Raw genomic sequence first — 25,996 nt, forward strand, 5'->3', positions numbered from 1 at the left:
AATCATTTTAAAAAACATGAGCTATTCTGACAACATTATGCACTATCCACCTTCACCATTTATATAACAATCTACTGTTCTAGAACAGTACATCTACTGTTTAAAAAACTGCTACGGTGTATACAATGCAAAACGTTCATAATTCAATCACATGCAAAACAGGAGATGGCAAACTTACCTTTGTTTGTTAGAGAATCCTTATCCTCTTTCGTCGTAAACCAGGCCTGACTGACTGCGGACACTTCCTCATTGCTTAGAGAAGAGATTTCATCGAGTTGCTCATTCTGCAGAATCTGTGAAAGGCAAATTGAAGAGAAGTCTCCAAATGACGGTCACTCCCATGAAATACTTACAAGCATGAAGAAGAGAAAGCAGCCATCTCCCAGCGATTACCCTGGATCCGAACAGCACCCTAAATGCTAAAAACTGCCCTGAGATTGTAGGAAGTAGATCAAACAGGAGTTGTTTTGGTTTCTTTTTTAACCCTTAAGTGGTGCCATCTAATAATGCTACATTTTGTAGAACAATCCTACAGAAGGGCCCTTGCATACACCCCTGTGTGTTTTGGTACCCAAAGCAAAGCATGGAAGGACTGGTAATATCACTCCAGTTCAGATTAACACTCGAACAAGGGGTCTGGAGACCATCCTAACAAGAAATGACGCTCTCAAGTCTTCTGTGACTGAAGTTTACTTACAGCTTTTTGCATCTGCCAAGCTGCCCTCCTCCCTGGAGTGAATGGAGACTCAACTGCGCATTCAGAATGGCCATAAGCACATGAGGCCCAGCAGACAGAGCTCTCAATGCCCATGGCATCTGTTTCCCACCTCAACAGTTAGAGCAACCACAGCCAGAATAAAACATTTGAGCATTTGCCCAAGCATAGGAAAGGCAGGATATACATCTTTTAAATAATAAAACAAAGGCTGCAGTCCCAAACACACTTACCTACAAGGAAGCTCCACTGAACACAATGGGGTTTATTTCCAAGTACATCTGGAGAAGCTGGTGCTAAGTCACAGCACAGAGGCCAGAAGCTAAACACACACACACGCACTTAAAATTTCTAAATACTTTGGGTATGAAGAGTGTGCCTGTTATGAGCCTGAGAATTGCCTGGTCTTCTCATAAGAGCTTCTCATTCCACATGCTTCCTGAGGACCCTTCGACCCTCAGGAGTGGGTTTTTTGGAGGCTCAGGGACCTGCCATAGTGAGAGGAGGGGAAAAGGAAGCACCACTGTGTTCAGCTTCTTAGGACACAACCTTTGAAAACAATGTTATTGTATTTGCACACTAGTTAGACAAACAAAAAAATCCCATGAGCATCAATTTTGAAGAGTCTGAGGTTGGTGACTCAGTAACAATTGTTTTTTAGTATAATTTTACATTGTTCATCACTTGAGACATTTATTGGAAAGGGAGAACATAAAGACTGTACAACAAACAGGACAAAAACACTGACCACCAGAGATGGAAGAAAAACATCTTCCAAACACACATGAAGGAGCATGCTCAGGGACAGATCCTTGCAAAAAGCTCTGAAGCTTGAATCATGTACCTGTATCTGAGTAAGCGTTCCCTCGTTAATCTCATTATCGGTTACCTCCGTGGTAGCAGTCATTGTCACCTCAAAGCTCTGATCACTGTCTGAAACTTGAAAATAGGGAAAAGGTGTGATTAGTCCAGTGCCTTCCTCTCAGTGGACTTGGCACACCATTAGCTTCTCCTGCACAGCTGCACACATCCCGCTCCTCCCTGGCATGTTCATTTATCGCAAGTGCTAAAGGATCAGGTGCTGTGCAGAGCTGTGCAGAAACAACTGCTGATGTGCATTGCAATGTGGTTCCTGAATGTTACAGACTCTGTAATGATTCAAGCCTGAAGTGATGGCATCTGACCAGTTGCTGGACTATAAGAAAAAAGTTTCAACTTGCATAAACCAATTAAAATGGCGTGAAAATGTGTTCTAGGGTCTGGGGGGCCTGCAACACCTTCCGCAGCTCTCCCCACACCTTCAAAGTCTGCATCTGAAGTGCCTCATCAAAGATAAGGTCTTAAAATGCACAGACAAACAAGCCTTGCTGAGGGAGAACCAGCCTGGCTTCTGTAAGGCTAAGTCTTGCCTCACAAACCTTTTAGAATTCTATGAAAAGATCAACAGGCAAGTGGATGCGGGAGAACCTGTGGACATTATGTATCTGGACTTGAAGGCGTTCGACAGGGTCCCTCACCAAAGGGTGCTGAGAAAACCCCACAGTCAGGGAATTAGAGGGCAGGTCCTCTCATGGATTGGGAACTGGCTGAGAACCAGGAATCAAAGAGTGCGTGACAACAGACAATTTTCACAGTGGTGAAAAGCGGAGTGCCCCAAGGACCTGTCCTGGGACCGGTACATAAGAACATAAGAACAGCCCCACTGGATCAGGCTATAGGCCCATCTAGTCCAGCTTCCTGTATCTCACAGCGGCCCACCAAATGCCCCAGGGAGCACACCAGATAACAAGAGACCTCATCCTGGTGCCCTCCCTTGCATCTGGCATTCTGACATAACCCATTTCTAAAATCAGGAGGTTGCGCATACACATCATGGCTTGTACCCCATAATGGATTTTTCCTCCAGAAACTTGTCCAATCCCCTTTTAAAGGTGTCTAGGCTAGACGCCATCACCACATCCTGTGGCAAGGAGTTCCACAGACCAACCACACGCTGAGTAAAGAAATATTCTCTTTTGTCTGTTTTGACTCTCCCAACACTCAATTCTAGTGGATGTCCCCTGGTTCTGGTGTTATGTGAGAGTGTAAACCTGTTCATAAATGACCTGGAGAAAGTGTAAAGTAATGCACAGTAGAGCAAAAAACCAAAACTTCAAATATAGGCTAATCCTGTGGTTCTTAGGCGTTTCAGACCGGGACCCACTTTTCATGATGACAATCTGTCCAGGACCCACCGGAAGTGATGTCATGAACCTGGAAGTGATGTCATGCCCTGAAGTGTCAAGCAGGAAGTGACATCATTGTGATGCCGATGCTGGAAGTGATGCCATTAAGCAGGAATGTGATGCCATCACTTCCAGGTTCTCACTTAGGAACTCATAAACTTCAAAAGACAAGAGAAAACATTCCAGCACAGAAGCTTTTGCCAATTCTCTGCTACCACTGCTATCAAGTATTCCACCTGCAAAATTCAATACACTTCTTGTAATGAGGTGTGTGTGAAGGATGTGCTTGCTTCTGGCTAGTGTTGAACATGGCATTGATATATTTTGAATATGCCCATCAGTGTTCATGGCACTAACTAATTAACTAATCTGAAGCCTCCTACAGATAGAGTAAAACCAGACTTGTCTGCACACCTGTAAGCAGGGAGTCTGCCACCTCATCTAGCCCTACAGATCACCCACATGCTCAGTTCACTCACCCCAGTTCCCCCCACGCCATCTCTCCTAGCCCTCTGATCACCCACATGCTCAGTCCAGTTCCCCCACCCCTCCCTCTCCTGGGTGTCTCAGTGCTTTGGTTTCTGTATATGAATAAATACACTTTCTGCATTTTGCTGCACATCAAAACTTTCCCCAAGTGAATCCTTCATAATGGGAGGGAAGATCCTTTCCAAATTTTGTGCAAGAAGCTTTTCAAAGGAAACCATCCAAGGCAAGGGGGGAGGGGCAGCTTCAGACTCCCCCCTGAAATTCAAGAGACAGGCTCTGCTGTGCTCTGCCCTGCCAACACAGCCATGCTCACTGGAGAAATGAAACAGGTGCTGCCTCACTCCTTTGCGACTGTGTATGCCGCTCTTTTAGACCCTGAGGGAGAGACGCTTCTCCCATACATGACTGATGCAGGCTTGGGAAATGGCGGTGCTCACTGCCAGAATCCAAGATGGCACCGCCCAGCCCATTTTGCCAGAATCCAAGATGGTGTCACCCAGCTTTTTGTGACCCACTCAAAACTGGGTCATGACCCACAGTTTGAGAACCTCTGGGCTAATGGGTTCTGAGCTGTCTGTGACAGATTAGGAGAGGGATCTTGGGGTGCTGGGGGACAGCTCAGTGAAAGCGTCAACCCAATGTGCAGCGATGGTGAAGAAGGTCAATTCCATGCTTGGGATCATTAGAAAAGGAATTGAGAATAAAACCGTTTATAATGCCATTGTACAAATCGATAGTAAGGCCACACCTGGAGTATTGTGTCCAATTCTGGTTGCCACATTTCAAAGAGGATATCATGGAAATGGAAACAGTGCAGAAGAGAGTAACCACAATGATCACTAGGCTGTCACCACCCTTATGAGAAAAGGCTAGTGTTTGGTGCTCTTCAGTCTAGAAAAAGCACCTGAGGGGGGACATGATTGAGACCTACAAAATTATGCAGGGGATGGACAGAGTGGATAAGGAGATGCTTTTCCCTCTCAAACAACACCAGAACCAGGGAACATCCACTAAAATTGAGTGTTGGGAGAGTTAGGACCAAAGAAAATATTTCTTTATCCAGCATGTAATTAGTCTGTAGAACTCCTTGCCACAGGATAAGGTGATGGCATCTGGCCTGAATGCCTTTAAAAGGAAATTGGACAGATTTATGGAGGAGAAGTAACCTGGAGGACAGGTTACAAGCTGTGATGGGTATGTGCAACCTCCTGATTTCAGAAGTAGGCTACTTCAGAATGCCAGATGCAAGGGAGGGCACCAGGATGCAGGTCTCTTGTTGTCTTGTGTGCTGCTGAGGTATCTGGTGGGCCACTCACTGTGAGATACAGGAAGCTGGACTAAATGGGTCATTGGCCTGATCCATCAGGGCCCTTCTTTTGTTCAAGAACAACTCACTGATTTAGGGCCCATTCCTATCCAATTTTCCAGTGCCAGTGCAGCTGTGCCAATGGGGCATGCACTTGTGGTAGGGCAGCAATCACAGAGGCCTCCTTAAGGTATGGGAAAATTTGCTTCCTTACACTGGGGCTGCATTGCAGCTGTAGATTGGGCCCTTAATTTGCTATGTAAAACACTTTGCAAAAGTGTTTACATCTGCTAACTGTGTAAGATGCACTTTTTCAAGTGGGTGCTCCTCTTCTGTTTAGCTGGGGGAGAGTAACAGCCCTTCCTCACCCCAGCAGTGTCTTTTCTAGTGGCTTATTTGCTGGTATTCTTTTGCATCTTTTAGATTGTGAGCTGTTTTGGGACAGGGAGTCGTTAGGCATTTTATTTTTTTCTGTAAACTACTTTGTGAACATTAGCCGAAAATCAGTATATAAATACTGTTAATAACAACAACAACAACAACCACTACCACCTCTAGAAACAGCAGAGTCTCCTGGCTCATCTTTTTTCTACCTCAGATCATGGAATCAATATCACAAATGACCTCTCTGATAGATGAAATTTACAGACCCACAGAAAATAGCAGCAACCTGAAAGTGACCCCATTCTACGCATAAGGGGCTGAGAGCGACACCCTGGAGTCCCATGTTTGTGTGAGCAATGGTTGTTTTCTGAGGAGCACTCCCACCAGCTCCAAAACATATTATGCAAGGTAAGTCAAGTCCTGTTAACATCATTTCCACCAATTTCAAGTAGATGTACTTGCTGTGACAGGAGGTGGGATGTGTCCCCAGACAGGTTTTCAGGGGTGGGATTTCAATACAAAGAAAGACTGGAGGTCAACCCAAAGCGCAAGGGAAGCCGTTACCCTCTTTTTCTCCTCCATATCCAGATCTCCTCACAGTTCATATTTGCAAAACCCCATCATGGCCACACTCCCTTGTCAACGATGTCTCCCCATCTGCCTCCCTCTGACAAAACTCAGAGGTGTTTTATCAAAATCTCTACCAGATGTACACAACTGCTGTTTTCCATTTTCCTGAGATTTTCAGAAAACATTTCGACTTGAATCATGTTGACACCACACACAGGCTCACAGCCCTGTGGTGAAGAAAGAAAAACACATTCTCTGGCCTGATCCACCCCTCCCAACACCTTGCCTGGAAAGTGCTGGCCCCTGCCCTGGTCACTAACAGAAGCCACACCCATTCCAGCAAGCCCGCCTCTGACATTACTCAGGATCAGGTCCCCAATGTACAATACGCCCTTCCCATTGGTAAGAAGCAACTTACTTGGAACTGCAACAACAGAGATGCATGGAGTTGTGTCATCAATACTCTGATCATCTTCAGATGATAAGCACAGCCTTTTGTGTGGTGGTTCAATGCTATCTTCAGAGTCTACTTCATCTGCCTCTATGCATACAAGCACACACAGAAAATGATGAATGAAATCCTTGAAAGAAAAATTCACTATATTTCCATTGCTTAAGTGTTTTTGCAGATTGATGTACTTTCATTTAAGTGCATTTAAGTGTCACTGAAACCTCAATGGAAAATTTGTTTACAAAGCTACACCAATTTCATCAAGCACTTGCCTTCAGAAATTAAGGCAGTTGTGAAAATACTGCCACTCCAGCAGCCCAACCAACGTAACTCCCCATGAGGCAAGGGAGCGGGGCCAACAGGGCATCCACTGCTTCTCATGGTAGAGTTTCAGCCTCTGGAGGTCTCTTTGGGGCAGTTCCCTTGCCTCAGAGTAAGCCCCTGCCAGGCTGGTGGGTCTGCTTGTGCCTGCACCAACAATATTGCTTGCACAAGTCCATGTGGACTTATGAAGGCAGATCGAGCCCAGTAAGGGGCCATGAATTCGGCAGACACAGATGTGGCCAAACCCACCCCCTTCGCAGACTCCACCTGCCCTTCTTCTTGCCCCATTACCCTCACCCCTGCCGCCATCACCCCTTTCTGCCCACCCCCACCTCCCTCCCACTTCCTGAGTGATCCTACCCAGGACAGCCAGCGTCCTTGGTTCCCTGCCACATGGAGCAGGCCACTTTCTGCTTCTTGTAGCAGCCAGCCCGCCTGCTCCAACGTGTCCCACTTTGCAACTGCCGGAAAGCACCTTGCGCTGTAGGAACTTCTAGGCACCTAGGATTGGGGCTGTGAGACACACAGAAGCTCATTCAGGCTGCAATCTTAGGCACACTTGCCTAGAAGGTAGACGTTTACTCACTTCTAAGTAAACATTTACAGGATGGAGTTGCAAAAAGGCCCGTTCCAATTATTTATTAATATATTTTAAAGACATCTTTTATTAAAAGAGCCGGCTGCTTAGTGATAAAAAAGAATGTCTTTTTCCCAAGAACATACTGATTTGTACAACTGAGGATGGTGCATGGCCTGCTCACTACACAAGATACATATAATCCAAATAATGAGGTAACAATCCAGGGAGCAGATGCTTAAAGGAAACTCAACAGAAACTTTGCAAAAAGGGGTGAGAAACAGCAGGAGGAATTCACCTGGCAGCCCTGATCTCTACACGCATCTAGAATCCTTTCCTTTGCAAGCAGGGGTTTCCCAGCATTCTTCCCCCAGGCAACCCCTCTTATACTGTCTTGACGGGCAAAGAGCCTGGACACCTTCGACTCAAGCAGGGCCTTCTCCAGGCCTGTCACTGAGCCGTGTGTTTTGAGAGAACAGCTAAAGACATACCCAACACTCTTTCTGGAAGTTGAACACTGCAGCAGAAGTGTGGGTCTTCCAGGGAAGCCAGCCCATCATGACTGAACAATGCACCACTCAAGATGCTGTGAGGAACCGCTGGCAAGTTTAACAAGGTTTTTCAGAACAATCTGTAAACACCCATTCAAGAGCAGGAATACAACGACAGAGACCACCCCATGCCAACTGGTATCCAAAAATATGCCAAGAATACAACTGACCCTATCCTGCTCTGTTTGCTGGTTAACTATAATCTGAAATAATACAGAGAAAGTACAGAGTTAAGTAACAGTCGCTATACCATCCTGAGGGCAGTGAAGAATGAGGTTCCCTTCAGTGTCCTGAGTTAAAGTCACGGAATTCACGGTCTCTACTGTCACTGTGTCAGACTCTTCTTCCACTGTGCTCATACTCAAACCTAGATGAGAACAAACCAGAGATGCTGTTGAGACGCTGTGCCCAGAAAAGCTGACTGGGTCAGTTGTAAAACCACAACATTATAGACACGTGCACAGACAGGCACCCCTCAGCCCTTGGAGGACAGCAGCAACCTCTTTCAGCAGGCACCAGGCCACATCTGGTAGCACCCAAGCACCACATCTGCAGCAGGAGGAGCACATAATCAAAGCTTGCCTTTTTCATATGCATTGTTTCTTCTTGCCCATGGGTTTCTAAAAGCTCTTTGTTGTTTCTAATTGCTTTCTATTTTGTGTTTTTACTGAAGGCCTCATGGGAGGTGGAAAGGTGGCATGTGAATCTCCAGATAAATAAAATGGCTCCTGAAGTGAGACTATACACGTGTCAAGATGCATGGAGTGGGGCTGCATCACAATGACCCAGGCCATGGTACTCTGACCACAGAAGGGAATACACAACAGCAGGAACAAAGGGACACACACTTTGTGGAACTTCTACAAGGAGCCACTTTCCCTACCTGAGAGCCTGGAGGCAATTCTGACTCGCCACAGGCAAACGGGAGGGAAGGGGTGCGTCAAGTCAGCCTGAACCAGCAGCAGCCATAGATTCTGCTGCCCGCCTGCCAGAGTGTGTGCCTTTCCCCCCACCTTCTTTGTGTCATGCACCACCAATGCTGCTGCTTCCAAACTGGTGGCAGAGGAGAGCATTCTCAGGATGCTTCCCATCTGGCCATTTAGAAGCAGCTCTGGATCAGGGGGTTGGGTCTCCCAGTCCCTGCTCACTCTCCAGGAAAAGTGAGCAATAGGAGAATGCAACAGACCCTGGACAGGCAGGGGAGCTAGGGTAGAGATAGGTGAGTGCCAGCTTGCCACATTCCCTCAGCCTGAAACAGGCAGCTGTTTGTTCCATGGCAAAAAAAAAGGGGGGGGGGAAGACTATTTAAAACCTGGTATGCTGCCTGCTACTTTCACAACCTGAATACGTAATGCCTGAGTACAAACAAACTCCAACAAAATAGAAAGCAGGAAAGCTGCTTAAGAAGTTCTTCCTGAACATCTCTAGACAACAGGCACCCACTAGGACACTCAGAACCTCCAACACAAAAGTAAACCAGAAAAAAGCCTCTATACTGGTAAACAAATGAGGAGCTAACAAAGGGTGAGAGAAGGAACTACAATCACCAACCACCCCTCACCTGTCCACACGCACTCCCAAACACAATGAAATTAGCAAAATTAGAAACACAGATGTTTAGAACATAAGCTGAAAATTGCAGGGCACGTTCATTTGGTAGATATGACAAACATACTGAAAGCCCTCCCCCCTCCAAAAGAATCCTACTTGGGTGATAAAAGCTCCACCTTGCACAAAGGAGGGTCTCTGTCCATTTAACTAAAAGCACCAATATTACCGAAACCAATGAACTGAATGTTCTTGTGCTCAAAAGGGTCAGAGGATCTTGGAGAACAGGGTTTTTTCAGCCTTTCTGTATTTTCAGCACAGCTGTCAAACGAATGTAACCTGCAGCCTCAAGCTTTCTACTGGATGCTAAGTGTTCAGGTCAAATGCTAATTTTACCAGCCTATACAACTAACTTTTAACTGGAAAACAAAGTACACATTATTGTAATTAAACAAGGTTTTTATTTCAAGTGTCTGGAATGAACAGGAAAGCGAAAAACACTTTCTTGCAAGGATAATATAGCATTGTGTCAGTCTCTTAGAGTGTGGGGGGCAACTTTTTGTTGTATTATGGATTGGGATTGACTCCACTATGTATTTTACTGCAACAATGACATATCTTCTGTAGCTCTTGTTCAGTTCTCTGCTCAGTGAAGCAGCCGCCCTCCCGGAAGCCTGGGAGAGTCCAGAAGCGGCTCTTCCGGTGTCTCCAGCTTGCTTTCTTAAAGGCTGTTTGCATCCACAAACGGGAGGCTGTTACAGCCACATCCAGCACAAGGAGAAACTCCATCTGCAGTGCTCAGCACTGTGGTGAACAGGGGTTGTGCCTCATCATCCACTGGGGTTCTGTTCCAGAAGCCCCAGTGGGTACCAAATCAGTGGGAAAATAGGCCTAAAGATGCTCCTCCGGGTTTGTTGTTCCTCCTGTCACTCAGAATGCACCAGCACGGACGCTGCACCACATCTGGCCGCCAGACTGGGGGGGAACAAGAGAAGCCAGTGCAGGGGGCCAAAGGTGAAGCCTGGGGGCAATGCGGCCCTTTGGCTCTCGGCCGCTGCTGAAGGGCCCCACAGCTAGGCTCTCCTGCGTCCCGAACTCTGGTCCAGGTCTGCACTTCCACTTCTGTTCCCTGCAGCTAACGGCTCCTGGGTGAGGAAAGCGCTTAGTGCAGCTCAGAGCGTTCGGTGCCCCTTCCGGCCGTGGGCAGCATCCCGAGTGCCGTGCGCCCCTGAGCGGGTGGAGCGAGGCTGCAAGGGGCTCCGGGGCTCTCCTCCCTGAACAAGGCCTCTGGGGGAGCCGGCGGGTCCACTCGGGGCCTAGCGCACTGCGAAGCGCCAGGAACCCTGCCCCTGAGGCTCCCGGGGAAGGGCCCATCCGCAGCCAGGGAGCTGGTGGCCCCGCAGGCTTCGGGGCCGCGGCCTGGCCGTCTGGAGGACGCAGCTGGTGAGGCGAGGCAGGGCAGGTGTTCGGCAGGGACGCCCAGGGGGAGCCCCCCTCTCCCCGCCTGGTGCTGCTTGCGCGCGGCTGCTCCGAGCCGGCGCCCACGGCGCCTCTTGCTCGCCCGCCCGCCCGCCGCGCTGCACTGGTCCTGCGGGCGCGGCAGAGAGCCTCGGGGCTGGTGCAGGGAGGCCGCCCGCGCTGCCTGGGGGAGGCGCGAGGGCAGGCCGGAGAGGCGCAGCCCACTCGCGCGCAGGGGGCAGGCGTGGCGTCGCCCCGGCCCAAGCGCCGCTCCCGCCGAGCCGCGCCGCAGCCCAGCCCAGCCGAGCGCCCTCCCGCCCTCCCCGCGGCGCGCAGGCCCGGCCGGCCGGCCGCCCTCGCTCGCTCGCTCGCTCCCTCCCGGCCTCCGCACCGCTCCCTCAGCCACTCACTTCCTGTTTTGGGTCCGGGCACTCGCGGCCGGGATGACGGAGGCGCCAGCAAGTGCCAGGATGAGGCCGAGGGCGCGCGCAGGAAGGCGCCTCGGCCACGCCCCGCGCTTCCGGCCGGCGTCAGGAAGTCCCGCGGGGCGGGGGCGCGCGGCTCGGGCCTGGGCGCGAGCGGGCTCCGCGCCGGGGAGGGCGCCGCCGCCGCCGCCGCCGCCGCCCCCTCGGCCACGGGCTCCCCGCGGGAGCGGCGTCCTCCTCCCGGCCCTCGCTGGGACGCGAGTCGCGCAGGACCCGGCAGGCGCCGCGCGCTCCGGCTGCACACGGCCGTGGACCAGGCTCGCCGCCCGTGTCCGGCACAGCCAGGTCCGGGCGGGAAGGGCCGGCTGCCGGCGGAGTCGGCGCAGCGCCGGGACTGCCGAGGCTCCTCTCCGGGCGACGCCCGACGGACCGGCCACTCCCGCCTGCTTCTCGCGGGGCGTCCTGCGGCTCGCGCCGTCCGGCAGCCACTGGCGCGCCCGTCTCGAGGGAGACAGAGAGGCGGCCTCCGCGGCCCCTCCTTCCCGCTGGTCCCTGCACCGAGACAGCGTTCGGTGTGGGGATCACGCTGCTGTTCCTGCACGTCTCTCCTGCCCACCGGGCGTCACTCGAGGCAGCCGCGGGCAGCCCCCCTCTGGACCCGGGGCGCTTCTGCCACTGCAGGTGGCTCCTTCTCTGCCTGCGCTCCATCTGGCCGGTGCCCAGCTGAGAAAGCGCTTCCGGTCTCCCCCTCCGCTCAGCGCAGCTCTCGGCTTTGAGGTCTCCCGCACAGGAGCCTCCAGCGATCTCGAGCTGAGCTTCCTGGCGCTGCTGTCCGTGGGGGTCCGTGTGGCGCACGGGCACTGAAGAAGGCTGCCGGAGAAGACTAGTAGTTCATCCCACCGCACTCCCTTATGTTCCAGCAGCAGTCAGCCGGCACTGCCACCCCGTTGCGCTCCAGCAGCTGCGCTTAAAGGGGAGGCAGACAAGGTTGGCTCTCTCACTGTGGGTGAGGCCACACCTGGCTTCTCTCCCCCCCAAGACAAGCGGGGGGGGGGTTAGTGTGGTGCACAGGCACTGAGGAGAACCCAGATGATCTTGGAGAAAGTCACTCAGACCATCGCAGCAGCCACTACCTGAGAGTTGTTTTCCCTCCACTTGTAGAAATCCCTCCAGCGAGACTGTATTGATGTTTTCCTTCCATTTGCTTTCCTGCCCAATTTTACTGAGATTGATACATAATAAATGCACAGTCAGAGTATCTGAGTGGTGCTGCCTGATTTTTCATAGGAGAGGCAGCAGGCCAGCAATCAAGTTCAGCTGTTCAGCCGACTTCCACACCTGTTGTTCTCACCCGTCCTCCAGGCCGGATGAGAAGAACCCATCTTTGAGCTTAGGCTGCATCCCAACCCCCCCCCCCCCAGCTTTCCAGGCCATACAGACAGAGTTGGCTGTTGCTGTGTACAGCCCACTGCTTGCTGACTGCCTTGAGTTCTTGCAGGGGGAGGAAACTGATGTCTTTTGGCTTCACCAACTTGCAGAAACTGACCAACAACCGTATCTCTGCTCAGTGCATTTTCCGCCAGACCACCACCAACAAGAAATCACCCAACACATCCAATTCCCTCAGCCACCTCAAAGCCCAACATCCAATAAAGGTGAAGGAGTCTGAACATTCTGGACATGCGCAGTCTTCCAGCTGTGCTGCTGCTGCTGCTGCCACCATGCCATCCACCACCCAAACCATGCTGCCTGATTTCATGTCCTCTCATAAGAACAGCCCCGCTGGATCAGGCCAAAGGCCCATCTAGTCCAGTTTCCTGTATCTCACAGTGGCCCACCAAATGCCCCAGGGAGCACACCAGACAACAAGAGACCTGCATCCTGGTACGCTCCCTGGCATCTGACATAGCCCATTTCTAAAATCAGGACGTTGCACATACACATCATGTCTTGTAACCCGTAATGGATTTTTCCTCCAGAAACTTGTCCAATCCCCTTTTAAAGGCATCTAGGCCAGATGAGGAGAATAAAAAAGAATAAAAAAGGAATGAGAAGAATAAAAAGGAACATAAACTGTGGCAAAAGAAATGTAAGAAGGTGATACTGGAGGCCAAGCGAGACTATGAGGAACGCATGGCCAGCAACATTAAGGGGAATAATAAAAGCTTCTTCAAATATGTTAGAAGCAGGAAACCCGCCAGAGAAGCGGTTGGCCCTCTGGATGGTGAGGGAGGGAAAGGGGAGATAAAAGGAGACTTAGAGATGGCAGAGAAATTAAATGAGTTCTTTGCATCTGTCTTCACGGCAGAAGACCTCGGGCAGATACCGCTGCCCGAATGGCCCCACCTGACCAAGGAGTTAAGTCAGATAGAGGTTAAAAGAGAAGATGTTTCAGACCTCATTGATAAATTAAAGATCAATAAGTCACCGGGCCCTGATGGCATCCACCCAAGAGTTATTAAGGAATTGAAGAATGAAGTTGCAGATCTCTTGACTAAAGTACGCAACTTGTCCCTCAAAACGGCCTCAGTGCCAGAAGATTGGAGGATAGCAAATGTCACGCCTATCTTTAAAAAGGGAAAGGGGGGTACCCGAGAAACTATAGGCCAGTCAGCCTAACATCCATACCGGGTAAGATGGTGGAATGCCTCATCAAAGATAGGATCTCAAAACACATAGACGAACAGGCCTTGCTGAGGGAGAGTCAGCATGGCTTCTGTAAGGGTAAGTCTTGCCTCACGAACCTTATAGAATTCTTTGAAAAGGTCAACAGGCATGTGGATGCGGGAGAACCCGTGGACATTATATATCTGGACTTTCAGAAGGGGTTTGACACGGTCCCTCACCAAAGGCTACTGAAAAAACTCCACAGTCAGGGAATTAGAGGACAGGTCCTCTCGTGGATTGAGAACTGGTTGGAGGCCAGGAAGCAGAGAGTGGGTGTCAATGGGCAATTTTCACAATGGAGAGAGGTGAAAAGCGGTGTGCCCCAAGGATCTGTCCTGGGACCGGTGCTTTTCAACCTCTTCATAAATGACCTGGAAACAGGGTTGAGCAGTGAAGTGGCTAAGTTTGCAGACGACACCAAACTTTTCCGATGGGTGAAGACCAGAAGTGATTGTGAGGAGCTCCAGAAGGATCTCTCCAGACTGGCAGAATGGGCAGCAAAATGGCAGATGCGCTTCAATGTCAGTAAGTGTAAAGTCATGCACATTGGGGCACCACCACCCCAAGATCTCTCTCCTGATCTGTCACAGATAGCTCAGAACCCATCAGCCTATATCTAAAGTTTTGATTTTTTGCCCCAGTGTGCATGACTTTACACTTACTTACATTGAAACGCACCTGCCATTTTGCTGCCCATTCTGCCAGTTTGAAGAGATTCTTTTGGAGCTCCTCACAATCACTTCTGGTCTTCACTACTTGGAAAAGCTTGGTTTCGTCTGCAAACCTAGCTACCTCACTGCTCACCCGTCTCCAGGTTATTTATGGTTGAAGAGCACCAGTCCCAGGACAGATCTGTGGGGTACTCCGCTTTTCACCTCTCTCCACTGTGAAAATTGCCCATTGACAGCCACTCTCTGTTTCCTGGCCTTCAACCAGGTCTCAATCCAGGAGAGGACCTGTCCTCTAATTCCCTGACTGTGAAGTTTTTTCAGTAACCTTTAGTGAGGGACCATGTCGAACGCCTTCTGAAAGTCCAGAAATATCATGTCCACGGGTTCTCCCGCATTCACATGCCTGTTGACCTTTTCAAAGAATTCTAAAAGGTTTGTGAGGCAAGACTTACCCTTATAGAAGCCATGCTGATTCTCCCTCAGCAAGGCTTGTTCGTCTATGTGTTTTGAGATTCTATCTTTGATGAAGCATTCCACCATCTTACCCGGTATAGATGTTAGGCTGACTGGCCTAAAGTTTCCTAGGTCCCCCCTCTTTCCCTTTTTAAAGATAGGTGTGACATTTGCTATCCTCCAATCTTCTGGCACTGTGGCCGTTTTGAGGGACAAGTTGCATATTTTAGTCAAGAGATCAGCAACTTCATTCTTCAATTCCTTAATAACTCTTGGATGGATGCCATCAGGGCCCGGTGACTTATTATTTTTATTATTATTATTATTATTTTATTAATTTATACCCCGCCTGTTTGCCCAAAGGGCACACAAGGTGGCTTACAATTTAAAATACAACATTAAAAACAATCAGTAAAACAATTTACAATAATTAAAAATCTAAAAAACAAACAAACCCCGTGGATTCTCATATAAAAAAGCAAGAACGCCAGCCAGCCTGTCAACAATTAAAAGCTTTTTGAAATAAATAAATTGATCTTTAACTTATCGATTATGTCTGAAACATCTTCTCTTTTAACCTCTATCTGACTTAATTCCTTGGTCAGGAGGGGCCGTTCGGGCAGTGGTATCTGCCGGAGGTCTTCTGCCGTGAAGACAGATGCAAAGAACTCATTTAATTTTTTTGCCATCTCTTAAGTCTCCTTTTATCTCCCCTTTCCCTCCCTCACCACCCAGAGGGCCAACCGCTTCTCTGACGGGTTTCCTGCTTCTAACATATTTGAAGAAGCTTTTATTATTCCCCTTAATGTTGCTGGCCGTGCATTCCTCATAGTCTCGCTTAACTTCCCGTATCACCTTCTTACATTTCTTTGCACACAGTTTATGTTCCTTTTTATTCTCATTAGGGCAAGACTTCCATTTATGGAAGGAAGCTTCCTTGCCCTTTACAGCCTCTCTAACTTGGCTGGTTAGCCATGAGGGCACCCTCCTGGACTTAGTGGAGCCCTTCTTCCTTTGCAGTATACACTTCCACTGGGCCTCTATTACTGTTGTTTTAAGCAGCCTCCATGCACTCTGGAGAGATTGGACTCTTTTTACCTTCCCTTTCAACCTAAACAGCCTCCTCATTTGAGGGAAGACGGCTGGTTGGAAGTCAAGGGTTTTTGTGACAGATTTGCCTGGTACTCTTCCTCCAACATGCATGTCAAAGCAGATTGCAGCATGGAGTGTGAATCAGGGCTCAATCAGCACTTAACACAACAATCCAAACAATCCTAGTTGCTGGCATCCTTCAGTCTCCGAAGATTATGGTGTCCGCCCTGAATAGTGGTTCTGGAACAGAGTGTCCTCTCCAGTGCACAAAGCCTGGGTAAAGTAGATATGGAGGATAGACTGTAAGCCATGCAGCAAATCCCACCCTCTCCACGTTGCTGAAATGGTCCAAAGGAAAGGCAGAAGCCAATAAGGTTGGTTCCAGCAGCGTCGCAGGAGTTGCCAGAACATGACTGTGTTCAGCCATGAACTGCCTTGGACTCCGGCTCCGGATTTTGCTTCGAGGTTGATTCCTGAAGCCTTTTCCACAACTGGATATGGCCACAAGGCAGTGGAGGTTTGGGATCAGAGTTTTCCTTCTCTCAGATGAGCTGCCTTCCCATCTACCCGGTGGCTGTTTCGTTGCCTCTTAAGACAAGTACAGCCAAACTGAGGGCATATTCTTATCCCCCAGCCCCCAGGGGTTAAACAATCCAAAGTGCAAGATAATCCTGAGGTGTGCCATCCACTAATTAATCATGGGATGTTCCCTCCCTCTGTTGTTTGTGGAGAGGCTGGAATTTCTATGGAGGGAGCTTGACCCTCATTGTCAAGAGATGAACCAGAACAGGGGTGCTCACACGTTTTTGGCTCAAGAGCTACTTTGAAACCCAGCAAGGCCCAGAGATCTACCAGAGTTTTTTTTACAATGTTCGCGCCATCATAACATATAACATTTATGTGTACAATGTATGTTGGTGTACCTTGCATAACCGCATGAGCCAATATTGCACAACACAACATAATTAACTATAAACATTTTTTGTAATTACTTGAGTTTACTTTGATGACTTGCACTGAAGTGAATCAGCCAAGGATGCATAGTCGGACAGTAGCTGCTGACAGCCAGCCTCAAGCACACTTCCAAATGTTCATCAGTCATGAACTGTTCATGAAATGTTCATCAGTTCATCAGTCATGGTACTTGGACTTAATGATCTTCATGTAGGAAAAGGCTGACTCACATAAATAAGTGGAGCCCTTCCTGCCTCAGGTGAACTTATATCCCTGAGGGCCCTATTGCCTTCAAGTGGCTGCAGCTGTGCAGCACACTCTGCTGGATGCCCAGGCCTTACCCTTAAAGGGGCCACTGCTGACACCACATCTAGCTCCTCACCAGATCTTCCTCGATTCCAATACAAGTGGGGGGGGGGAGCAGATCTCTATACAGACCAGTGCAAAAGCAGGGGAAAGGTGTGGGGGAGGGAAGATCTCTGTATAGACATCACAACAAGACCAGTGCAAAACCCCTTGCACACAGAACCAACAGATGGAAGTGGGGGGGGGGGCAGATCTCCATACATACCAGTGCAAAAACAGGGGAAAGGTGTGGGGGAGGGAAGATCTCTATATAGACATCACAACAAGACCAGTGCAAAACCCCTTCGGTAGATCGCGATCGACGTATTGAGTACCCCTGAACCAGAAGATGGTTGGCAATGAAATAGACAGACTGTACTTGGGGGGTAGGGCTTAAGTCTCCAACCTTCTGGCCCAGACAAGCAATGTGGCTTTGGCTCTTGACAATTCCCCTCCCAGTCCTGAGGGGCTCCATTCTTCTGCCCAGGTCAGAGGCACTCTGTTTTCCCTCCAGGTTCAGAGGGGTTTTGGTTTCTCCCCAATTCCAAGAGGCTCTGTTTCCCTCCAATTCTGAGGGGCTTCATTTTCCCTCCCAGTTCTGGGGGCTTCATTTTCTCTCCAATTTTGAGGGGCTTCATTTTCCTTCCCAGTTCTGGGGTCTTTTGGTTTTCCCTCCAATTCTGAGGGGCTTCATTTTCCTTCCCAGTTCTGGTGTCTTTTGGTTTTCCCTCCAATTCTGAGGGGCTTCATTTTCCCTCCCAGTTCTGGGAGTCTTTTGGTTTTCCCTCCAATTCTGAGGGGCTTCATTTTCCCTCCCGGTTTTGGGGTCTTTTGGTTTTCCCTCCAATTCTGAGGGGCTTCATTTTCCTTCCCAGTTCTGGGGTCTTTTGGTTTTCCCTCCAATTCTGAGGGGCTTCATTTTCCTTCCCAGTTCTGGTGTCTTTTGGTTTTCCCTCCAATTCTGAGGGGCTTCATTTTCCCTCCCGGTTTTGGGGTCTTTTGGTTTTCCCTCCAATTCTGAGGGGCTTCATTTTCCTTCCCAGTTCTGGGGTCTTTTGGTTTTCCCTCCAATTCTGAGGGGCTTCATTTTCCTTCCCAGTTCTGGTGTCTTTTGGTTTTCCCTCCAATTCTGAGGGGCTTCATTTTCCCTCCCGGTTTTGGGGTCTTTTGGTTTTCCCTCCAATTCTGAGGGGCTTCATTTTCCTTCCCAGTTCTGGGAGTCTTTTGGTTTTCCCTCCAATTCTGAGGGGCTTCATTTTCCCTCCCAGTTCTGGGGGTCTTTTGGTTTTCCCTCCAATTCTGAGGGGCTTCATTTTCCCTCCCAGTTCTGGCGGTCTGTTGGTTTTCCCTCCAATTCTGAGGGGCTTCATTTTCCCTCCCAGTTCTGGCGGTCTGTTGGTTTTCCCTCCAATTCTGAGGGGCTTCATTTTCCCTCCTGGTTTTGGGGTCTTGGTTTTCCCTCCAATTCTGAGGGGCTTCAATTTCCTTCCCAGTTCTGGCGGTCTGTTGGTTTTCCCTCCAATTCTGAGGGGCTTCATTATCCCTCCCAGTTCTGGGGACTTTTGGTTTTTCCCCAATTCTGTGGGGCTTCATTTTCCCTCCCAGTTCTGGGGACTTTTGGTTTTCCCTCCTATTCTGTGGGGCTCATTTTCCCTCCCAGTTCTGGGGGCTTCATTTTCCCTCCAATTCTTTCCCTCCCAGTTCTGGGGCCTTTTGGTTTTCCCTCCAATTCTGAGGAGCTTCGTATTCCCTCCCAGTTCTGGGGACTTTTGGTTTTCCCTCCAATTCTGAGGGGCTTCATTTTCCCTCCCAGTTCTGGGGGCTTCATTTTCCCTCCAATTCTGAGGTGCTTCATTTTCCTTCCCAGTTCTGGGGACTTTTGGTTTTTCCCCAATTCTGAGGGGCTTCGTTTTCCCTCCCAATTCTGAGGGGCTTCGTTTTCCCTCCCAGTTCTGGGGGCTTCATTTTCCCTCCAATTTTGAGGGGCTTCATTTTCCTTCCCAGTTCTGGGGACTTTTGGTTTTTCCCCAATTCTGTGGGGCTTCATTTTCCCTCCCAGTTCTGGGGGTCTTTTGGTTTCTGTCCAATTCTGAGGGGCTTCATTTTCCCCTCCAGGCCCTTCCCCGAAGCAGCCTCTGAGGCCATGGAGCACAGGTGAGGTCTTCTCCCCCTGAGCCGCAGAGCAGACGGCCTTCCCAGGGAGAGCACCCTCGCCGCAGTGCGAATCCCCAGGGACTCCTGGCCCGTACAGGAGACTGCAGCGCCCCGAGCACCGCGCTTGCACTCAGAGGGTCAGAGGATCTTGGAGAACAGGGTTTTTTCAGCCTTTCTGTATTTTCAGCATGGCTGTCAAAGGAATGTAACCTGCAGCCTCAAGCTTTCTACTGGATGCTAAGTGTTCAGGTCAAATGCTAATTTCACCAGCCTGGACAACTCACCTTTAACTGGAAAACAAAGTACACATTATTGTAACTAAACAACGTTTTTATTTCAAGTGTCTGGAATGAACAGGAAAGCGAAAAACACTTTCTTGCAAGGATAATATAGCATCGTGTCAGTCTCTTAGAAGTGTGGGGGGGCCATTTTTGTAAGTGGCTTTTTGGAAACCAGCGGGGGCTGTTTGCGGGAGCTCTTCGTGGTGGGTATAGCTGGAGGTGCTGTTTGGGAGTCCTGAGAGGAGGAATGGGACATTGGGTGATGGAGGAAGTTTCCATTTTGGTGCCTTGAGGGAAGAAGTAGCACTCGCTCCTGCAGAGGCCCTCACTCTTTCACAAGGGGGCTCATCTTTGAAGCCAGCAAGGGGGCTGATTGTGGCACATCAAGGCACTGAGAGGCCTTGGGAAGTTGCAGTTCTAGAAAACTTTCCCCAGATGTTGATGGCATCTCCTGGTCTGAGCCACTTCCTCAGGCACATCAGTTGCTTCAGCTGCGCCCTCTGCAGCCGGGCATCGCACTCTTCCACTGTTCTTTGCTTAGTTAGTGGAGGAGCTTCTCCCTCCCATTGGGATGATGGGGGAGGTTTTAGTTTTGGTGCCTGGAGGGGGAAAGGGAGCCTGGTGGGCAGAAGGCAACGGCTTGTGTTCCTCTGTGTATTCCTCAGGCACACGCTCACAGTCCTCACGACACGTCCCTTCCTTCGACAGTGATCTGCTCAGAATTCCCCTCCCCCCTCAGTGCCGCAACAGGATCTGGGAGCTCTTGTGTTGGGGGCTGATGTGGGACCCCGTGACGTAGATGTGGAAGGTTCATCTTCTTCACGGCACTCCACTTAAGTGATCTGTCCACGGTGCTCAGTACCGATCTCGTCACTGGAAGGGTGGACATCAGAGGCGTCCCTGCCAGTCCGTTGCTCTTCGTCCTTCCCACTGCTGCGATCAGTGGTCAGCCTCACGTCAGGGGCCTGTGCATTTGGTCTTTTGCTCGTAACCAGTACAATGGAGCTACAGGCAGCCCGTAGTCTGTAAGGTGTGCTGCTGACCCCGACCTGCGGGGCAGTCAAGAACACTGGGGCAGGTGTGTGAGGGCCGGGGCCCTTTACGATGTTGCAACCACGCGGAGAGGAGCTCGGCCGCTCACTAACCTGGAGGTCGTGTGGGGGCCTCGGGCCGGACTGCGGGCTTCTGGGTGGCACAGGTCCCCAGCCTGCCTGCCCGCCTGGCGGCTGCTGCTGCTGCTGCTGCTGAAACCGGCTTCGGGAGGCATCCCACGTGGTGGCCCCGGAGGACGCCCCTGGTGGGGGGTTGATTCTGGAGGAAACTGACTGGGAAGCTCCCGGGCAGAGCTGGGTCTGGGTGGGGTCCGCGGGGTCTCCGCGTCTGAGGCCGCGCTGCCGGGGAGCTCTGACATTCGGTTCCGGCTGCAGCGTGTATTCTGAAGCACAAATGAGAACGCGGGTCGTTTCTGCCTTGACCAGCACCTCCCCCCTCCCCTCCCCTCCCCTCCCCCCCCGCCAGTGATGACTTTAATGTGCCCCGTTTCTTAAGCTTCTCCCGGAAAGATTTAATGCTTATTCGGGGTTAAAAATGATCGAAATCCAAACGTTCCCGCCTGAGGACGGAGGGAAGCGGACGCGCTTCGGTTCAGAGACGCGGGATTAGTTCGGAGTGTTTGGGAGCCTGACTGACGGCAAGCAGGAACCGACTCCTGCAGCCTGCCGAGCCCGCAGCTCCGGGGCTCCCGCGTCCTTGCAGCCGGAGGGCAGCGAGGGGGCCGAGCCCGCAGGGACCCGCGGTCAGCGCTGAGGGCTCCTGCCCGGCAACGGAGAAGCGGGCTGCAGAAAACGCGCAGCTGCACCGCGATGGCAGCCGCGCCCGGCTCCGAGAGGCCACCGGGAAACGGCGAGGCGCTGCCGCCCCCGCGCCGGCGTGCTCGGTCCGCGGCGGGGCGGGGCGGGGCGGGGCGCAGGGGGAGGAGCGGCGGCGGCGGCCCGGCGTTCCCTCCCCGGCAGCCAGCAGCAGCAGCCGGAGCCGGAGCCGACGAGACCTGACCGGGCGCCCCTGCAGCCGCGGGGCGATGCCGGGGACGGGGACGCGCCAGCCCGGCGGAGCCTCCGCCGCCGCCCCGCCGCGCTGGCTGTGGGGCTGGGCCGCGCTCTGCTGCTGCTGCTGGGGCGGCCCCTTCCCCAGGCCGGCCGCCCGCGCCCTCGCCGCCACCCGCCCCGGCCCGCCCGCGCCGCCGCCGCAGTGCCGGGAGGTGAGAGCGCCGCGCCGCGGGCTTGCTGGGGGGCGGGGGTCTCCGCGCCGGGCAGCTGCTCCCGGGCGCTCCCGGGGAGCCGGGCGGCTGCGGGTCCGGGCCTCGGGAAGGGCCTCCCGGCTTTGCCCGCGCGCCTGTCCCGGGACCGCCCTGTCTCCGTCCCGCTCTGCGCTGCCCCGGAGCACCTGCCGGCGCGGGCGCGGCCCTGGTGCTTGCCGGAGGCTGGCCTGCCCTGCAGGACCCCGGCGGCTGAGCGGAGCCGGCTGAGCCAAGGCAGGCAGTCCCCGGGGCAAGTCCCGAGCCCCCCCCCCCGCCTGCCTTTCTGCGTGGGAGGCGTTGAGCAGAGCCGGAGCTGGCGCTGCCTCTCGGTAGCTGATCACCGCGGAGGACTCTCCTCCACCCCCGCCGCTCCGGGGCCAGCGCCCGGTCTTCGGGCCGGCAGCGCAGGTGGCCAGGCGTTGGTCGGGCGCCAGCTCTCCAGGGCCTCTCCGGAACGACAGAGCCGCTTCCAGCGCTGGGAGGGAGTTGGGGCTCCTCTTGCAGACCCTGCCGGCAAACGAGTAACAGCCCAATCCTATCCCCGCTTACCTGGGAGTAAGCCTCATTGACTTATGGGACTTACCTCTGAGTAGGCAGGCATAGGATTCAACCGTAAGGCAGGAGAAGGATGGAGACTGTCTGAGCTGGTGCTGAATTCCTGCCTGCGGTTGCAGTGCCCGTCATGGCTCCGCTCAGCTCTCCAGTGTGCCTATCTCTAAGAGGACAGCCGTACATTTTCAGCTCACCCAGACGTTGGTTGCTGCAGCAGAGACACTGGAATCTGAGAGTGAGAGGATGGTGATACTGCTGCCCTTTTGGTTTGAAGTCTGGTGGGGAAGGGGAAGGGGGAGCAGCTCGGTGGTCAGGAGAGCGATGCTTTTCATGCAGAAGGACCCAGCCAGGTTCAACCCCTGGCACCACGTTCAGTTATCAAGAAGGATCTTGGGTAGCAAGCAGGACAGGCTGTATAGTCAGCTGTAGAAGTGAAGCTCCTTCTCAGGAGCTGCAGAGAACCCCAATCAAGATTTCAACGTAGGAGTGGTCGGGGTCCTGCCTTGCCTTTGTATAGCACACTCAGCTGTGCTTATACAAGCCCTCCCCCACTGTTTCTCCCCTTTTCTTGGAGGAGGAGAAGGAGCGGGTGGGCTGGGTCTGGTCTGACAGCAGGACTCCTGCCCCTGAAGATGAAAGGGGTACATATGAAAGCAGACTCCAGAGAGACAGGCAGGGCTGTCAATATGTGGAGCTGAACAGAGGCAGACAAGCCACGCACACGGGTGGATTATGATTAAGTGGGTTTCTAAGCAAGCAGAGAGACAAGAGCCTCAGATGTATCGCCACCCATAGCAACAAACATGCACTTAGCCCTGCAATTCCCAACACAAGGTTGTTTGTTCAGTGCAGAGCAGCTGGGAATGCCACCTGATTGGCTTTATGGACCAGCCTTTCAGAATCCAGCACAGGATTGCCAGTTTGTGATTTAAAGAAGCCCCCTCTGGACAGGGGCCTGGTCAAGGCAGCCCAGGGTGGGACTTGATGGGTCAGGAGTGGGGCTTGCTGGAATATGGAGGTGGATCATAGGAGAGCCTGGAGGTGATGGTCAAGACCCTCTTACACCTAAATGCCCAGGTGTTTGGTCCTGATGTTGCCTGGCAGGTCTCTTCAGGGGTCAACCTCTGACTGTTGGTGGGTGGGTACTAAGCAGGCCCACCCTTGCAGCGCCCCGGCACCCCTCTCTTTCTGTTCTTAAGCACAGCCCAGGCCAGCAGCAGCTCCCTGCTGAGAGCAGGCCTCGTTCTGCTCCAGTGCTGCTTCTGATAGGTGCCATCTGCTCTTGCAACGTCTGAATGCCCAGACAGATGGAGGGAGGGCGCAAACAGCCCTGAACTGCGGCACATTAACCACATGGCCTTTCCTGCTGACAGTGGACCCGTAGTTCAGACTGGGTTGCCCAGACTGCTGGACCATAGAAAACACCCCCTTTCTCACCCACTCCCCCATACTGGAGAGGACAGGAATAGACACACAGACATATAGAGGTGGCAATGGTGTGACATGTCACATGTGTAGTTAATAGGGGCTGCCTGGTGACCTCGGGCCAGTCACCATCTCTTGACCTCGCCTACTTCACAGGGTTATTGTGAGGACAAAAGGAGGAGCGCAGCTGTGTACATCTGCCTGAGCTCCTTGGAGTAAAAGCAGTATAGAAATGTAAATAAAATGAAAAAAAATATTTATTGTGTTGATTGAGGACGTGGTGTGTTGTGTTCAGACACAATGAATTAATGGTGTCCTGTCCCCTTGTGTACAATCCAGCCTCCTCTCTCCATTAGCCTGAAAAAAACCCCTGGCGCAGTTGTGTATGGAGGGAGTTTTACCTGGGAGTTGTGTGTACAAGTGTGCGTCACTTAATGACAGGGATATGTGATGCCTTATCCATGTTGTCAAACCTGCTGAAATACTAATAGCTGTGTGAAGCTTGAAATGGAGCCCATGGAACTGAATAGGTTCTGGCCCATGCAGTGCACGGTGATGCTGAAAACTAATTCCAGAGAGTGAGATGGCGGGGGGGGGGGTCCCCCAATCACCTTAATCTTATCAGTAGACAACCAGTTCCCAGGTCCCTGAGGGCGCAATCCTAACCCCTTATGTCAGTGCTTTCTAGCACTGTGCTTTCTAGCACTGACATAAGGGCCATGAAGCTCTGTGGTAAGCTCTGTGGTAAGGGAACAAACATTCCCTTACTTTGAGGAGGCCTCCGTGAGTGACACCCAACTGCAGGATGCAACACACATCCCATTGGCACCGATATACCAGTGCTGGAAAGTAATAATAATAATAATAATAATTAATAACTGGGTGTTTATATACCACCTTTCTGGTCATCGGATTACTCCTCTGACTTTATTCAAGGCGGTTTACATAGGCAGGCGTTTCTGAATCCCTCAAGGGGATTTTTACAATCAGAGGTTCTCTCTTTCAAGAACCAACATACAACCAAAAGTACTGACATAAGGGGTTAGGATTGCACCCTAAATTGTATAAGTCCTGGCAGAATACAATGGGGAACTTGCTTTCCAAGAACAGTCACAGGAGCCTGTAAGCTCATTAGTTTTTAAAACTGAGTAGCACAAATGTATTAGAGGCAGGGGCTGGAGAGTTCTTGCAGCAGCTGGAATTAATGCACATGTAAAAATAACAGCAGAAAAAGTAAGGCAAGGAAAAGGCAAGGGGTGGGAGAGGAGGCAGGAGGGTCATGCTGGGGGTTCTATCTTGTGGTTCAGTTGAGGTGCAGATCTGAACGGAGTGGGGGTGAATGTGGTGCAAAAGGGAGGCCAGCAAGTGAGTTCCTTCTGTTTGGAGGAACAAGCCAAACTGCACACATTCAAGTGGGATTCTCAGTTCACATTTAACAGGCACACTTCCAGTGGCATAGCTAAGGGGGTGCAGGGAGTAGCAGTTGCACCGGGCATCAAGCTTTAGGGGGGACAAGCTGAGCTTGACACTAGTGACCAAACTTGTGAAATCTTGGTATGTATGAATAATACCATCATGTTATATATCATTAGAAAGGTAATTTAATGCAGAATTCAATGAAACAAACAACACCGGAATATCTGTTTTCTATCAAAAGTTACGGCTAATTAACCAGAAAATGAAAACACAATTGCCTTAAGGAAGAAAAAAATGAATATTCTTAACTCAAAACTGACCTATGGAACTGACTGTTCTGAGAGGCAATGGCATGTTGTTACGTTATCGACATGTTACGACATGTTATCGTTATTGTTACGAGATCGACGTGTTATCATCATGATACAGCATGAAACCAATAAGGTGTTAATAGGAGTCAGCTCTCATTTCCATGTATCATAATACAGTTACCCCTGCTAACTGCGTAACAGCCCAATCCTATCCACACAACCCCATTGATTCTAATGGGACTTACTTCTGAGTAGACATGCATAGGATTGGGCTGTAAAAAGGCACTTTTTCAAGTGGTGCCTCTCTTCTGTTTAGCAAGGGAAGAATAACCATCCCTCTTCATCCCAGCACAGTG

At 51.3% G+C, this 25,996-nt stretch overlaps 2 protein-coding genes across 4 annotated transcripts in view; both read right to left on the reverse strand.

The window, feature by feature from the left end:
* DMTF1 (cyclin D binding myb like transcription factor 1) overlaps window positions 1-11,753 on the reverse strand; it is a 30,989-nt gene extending 19,236 nt beyond the window's left edge. For 2 of the 3 annotated variants that reach the window (XM_066633293.1, XM_066633291.1), the window contains exons 1-5: window positions 11,009-11,079; window positions 7,843-7,959; window positions 6,108-6,230; window positions 1,560-1,654; window positions 179-293 (exon numbers count right to left, since the gene is read on the reverse strand). In XM_066633293.1, the coding sequence (XP_066489390.1) occupies window positions 179-293; window positions 1,560-1,654; window positions 6,108-6,230; window positions 7,843-7,951 (442 nt within the window). In that variant the 5' untranslated portion in view covers window positions 7,952-7,959; window positions 11,009-11,079. Of the gene's footprint in view, window positions 1-178; window positions 294-1,559; window positions 1,655-6,107; window positions 6,231-7,842; window positions 7,960-11,008; window positions 11,080-11,639 lie in introns of those variants that run through there. The other variant, XM_066633292.1, reaches the window with a different exon arrangement.
* Window positions 10,071-25,702, reverse strand: LOC136657027 (collagen, type I, alpha 1a-like). The gene is made up of 5 exons (XM_066633600.1): window positions 25,692-25,702; window positions 21,326-22,443; window positions 20,503-21,075; window positions 11,650-11,883; window positions 10,071-11,575 (listed from the first exon to the last, which is right to left on the reverse strand). Exons 1-5 carry the CDS (start codon window positions 25,700-25,702, stop codon window positions 10,071-10,073), a joined length of 3,441 nt encoding a protein of 1,146 aa, XP_066489697.1.
* Window positions 25,703-25,996: the final 294 nt, after the last annotated feature.

Source organism: Tiliqua scincoides, chromosome 7, assembly GCF_035046505.1.
Source record: "Tiliqua scincoides isolate rTilSci1 chromosome 7, rTilSci1.hap2, whole genome shotgun sequence".
In the NCBI taxonomy this organism is placed as follows: Eukaryota; Metazoa; Chordata; class Lepidosauria; order Squamata; family Scincidae; genus Tiliqua; species Tiliqua scincoides.